General features: G+C 43.6%; 1 protein-coding gene across 1 annotated transcript; it reads left to right on the top strand.

The window, feature by feature from the left end:
- Positions 1-308: 308 nt before the first annotated feature.
- npy8br (neuropeptide Y receptor Y8b) lies at positions 309-1,442 on the top strand (the record flags this gene model as incomplete). Its single annotated transcript, XM_081349859.1, has 1 exon — positions 309-1,442. The coding sequence occupies one exon, from the start codon at positions 309-311 to the stop codon at positions 1,440-1,442; it is 1,134 nt and encodes a 377-aa protein (XP_081205985.1).
- Positions 1,443-3,249: the final 1,807 nt, after the last annotated feature.

Genomic DNA, 3,249 nt, shown 5'->3' with positions numbered 1-3,249 from the left:
CAGCATTTTTCAGTTTTTCATTATTCAGTTTTAATGGGCGGGATGAATCTGAGTTGGGGGCTTTCATACTGTTATCAACTTTGGTTTTTCTTCTGATCTTGAGAGCCATTTTTTGTCTTTCTGTCCACAGGTTTCACAGATCATCAGTTCTGTGGGATGCAAGAAAAGAAGATGAGACAACTTGGAAACTAAAGGACAATTGTCGTTGGGAAGGAGCAGTCTTACGCTAGGACGATTCCACTTCATTTTCTCACTTTCCTGGAGATTAAGCCAGACATCTCAAGAGACAGCACTGCGACCGAACGGCGATGGAGCGCTCTCATCTGAACAACAGCTCTGGCTCGTGGTTATTTGAGGATCCCGTCTGTCCAACCTCTCTCAGCAGCACCACTTTCCTCATCGTCGCGTACAGCACCATGTTAGCGGTGGGCCTGGTGGGCAACACATGCCTGGTCTTAGTGATCACCCGACAGAAAGAGATGCGCAACGTGACTAACATCTTCATCGTCAACCTCTCATGCTCTGATATCCTCGTTTGCCTGGTGTGTTTGCCGGTCACCATTATCTACACCCTAATGGATCGGTGGATTTTGGGCGAAGCTTTGTGTAAGGTGACGCCATTCGTCCAGTGTATGTCGGTGACAGTTTCGATTTTCTCCATGGTTTTAATCGCCTTGGAAAGACACCAGCTCATCATCCATCCCACCGGTTGGAAACCAGTCGTTAGACACTCCTACCTGGCTGTAGCCGTTATCTGGATCATAGCGTGTTTCATCTCCCTCCCGTTCCTTTCCTTCAACATCCTCACAAACTCACCCTTCCACAACCTCAGTCTTCCCTTCAACCCCTTCAGCGATCACTTCATCTGCATCGAGCAGTGGCCGTCTGAGGGCAATCGGCTAACTTACACCACGACACTTCTGCTGTGCCAGTACTGCTTACCGTTGGCGCTCATTCTCGTCTGTTATTTCCGCATATTCCTGCGTCTCAGTCGACGTAAAGACATGGTGGAAAGGGCTCGAGGTGGACGGCAGAAAAAGGCCAAAGGCTCAAAGCGAGTCAACGCCATGCTAGCCTCGATCGTAGCAGCGTTCGCCCTGTGTTGGCTTCCATTGAATGTCTTCAACACTATTTTCGACTGGAACCACGAGGCGATTCCCGTATGCCAGCATAATGCCATTTTCTCGGCTTGTCACCTCACCGCCATGGCGTCGACATGTGTCAATCCAGTGATCTATGGATTCCTGAACAATAACTTCCAGAAGGAGCTGAAGTTGCTGCTTTCCAGATGCCGTTGCTGGGGGCCGCCGGAGAGTTACGAGAGTTTCCCTTTGTCCACGGTCAGTACGGGCATTACTAAAGGCTCCATCCTGAGCAATGGCTCCACTAGCACCTATCAACCACAAAAGAAGAACAGTCTGGAACAGAAAGAGACCATTTAAACGTGTCTAATGTACTACAAAACACATTTTACGTTTCTTCGAGCGCTCAGAGGTGGCTTGAGAATACGGCCAGCCAATCTGTGCACGTCTCGTGGCTGAATTTGAGGTTCAGAATCCCAATTTGGACAGTGAATGTCTGTGTTATTTCAAGATCTTGTTCCTCAAAGATGTCGACTTTAAATACGGAAATGGTCTGAAAAAACATTAAGGAATGGTCTTGTAGCTGGGCTCTGAAGAGGAAGACAAAGTAAATTGCGTTGATGTTTTAACCACTGCTAAACTGACTTGTTGGTGTTGTGCGCATTATATGGTGAGTTCTCTGTGGCACAGAAAACTATCTTCCCCATTTAGAGCAAGACGTCTCTCAGAGACGTTATAATGAAATACTGAGTGAAGGCCTTTTCTTCTCACTGTCTTTGTCCAGGGTAGGCCTGTGGAAGAAGTGTATGACTTAGTAACAGCAAAAGACATGAACTATTTAGGTTCTTGTCACTGTTAAACAGGTAATTCACCTAAACATATCTTTACTCACCGATATGTGTGACTTTCTTTCTTCTGTGGAACATAAAAGTAGATATTCTGAAGATCATGGTTGTCGCTCTTTTCGTGTAAGGGGACTAAAGTTGTCTGAGAAGCACCGTAAAAGCATCCTAAACCCAGATCATATGACGTGTGTGCTTTACGCTTTACAGCTACTTGGGCGGAGTGGCTACTTTGTTTACGGAACCATCAACAGGGCGTCTCGTGTGCTGCGCTAATCACTCCGCCCAAGTAGCTGTGCTCCTACGCCTAGTGAGAATATAGTTCCCAGTATTTATACGATTAAAAATGGTCTCTGTCTCATATAGCCTTGTTATTTGTACACGCTGTGACTATACAGATCACAACATGTAAATAGGAAAATGTTTGCATTATTTTGTCACTTATTGGGATTAGTATGCTACCTTATCCATTTACATCCAGTCTTTGTGCTAAGCTAGGCTAGCGGTGGGTGCGTCAAATAATACTTACAGAACGCACAGAAATGAAAAAGGTATGTATGGACTTATCTAACTCTGGGGGATACTGTGAATAAGCTAAAGTCCCAAAAAGTCGGAGTGTTCCTTTAAACCCGATCAACAGATTCAATGTAAACATTTGATTCAAAATCATGATTTATTCTCTCATGAACTATTTGAACATGCTTTCATGACTTAAATTTCAGTCTGTTTCTCACCCAAAGCTGTCCCTGGCTCCAGAAGACCTGAAATATAGCATATACTTTTATAGTACTTGGTCGTCCTTTTTCAAGATTTAAAGGCTTCAATCCAAATTTGTTGTAACTGCATGGAAAAGACCAACCACTCTCCTTTTTTGTTTCACAAGGAAAGAAAGTCATTTGAATTAGGAACAACATGAAGGTGAGTAAATGGTGATTTTTGGTGACTATTTCTTTAGGTGCAGAACTAGCAATATGTGTATAATGTGTACATTTGAAACACATAGATAATAGTAAGTTATAATACAGCAGCACCATGACTATTTAAGCACATTGTGTCATTGATTAGGATTAGAATGTCTGCTATTTCAAATTGATATGTACTATAATTTACACATGTTGTTGCTCTGTGTGACAGGTGTAATTTGTTTCACTGTCAATATAAATGTGCCGTGTCCTTCGCTGAGTGGCTTTATTTGCCAAAGCCATTCAAGTGAATTACAGATTCAGTTCTGTGGCTTAAAACAAAGCAAAGTGCATGCAAGTAGTATTTGCAATACGTATACGCAGGGCCGGTTCTAGACATTAGGAGGCCCTAGGCAAAATTCA

The sequence above is a fragment of the Scardinius erythrophthalmus genome (assembly GCF_964197995.2).
Source record: "Scardinius erythrophthalmus genome assembly, chromosome: 20".
Taxonomy (NCBI): domain Eukaryota; kingdom Metazoa; phylum Chordata; class Actinopteri; order Cypriniformes; family Leuciscidae; genus Scardinius; species Scardinius erythrophthalmus.
The sequence above is the reverse complement of the archived record's forward strand: the minus strand, read 5'-3'. Positions and strand labels throughout refer to the sequence as shown.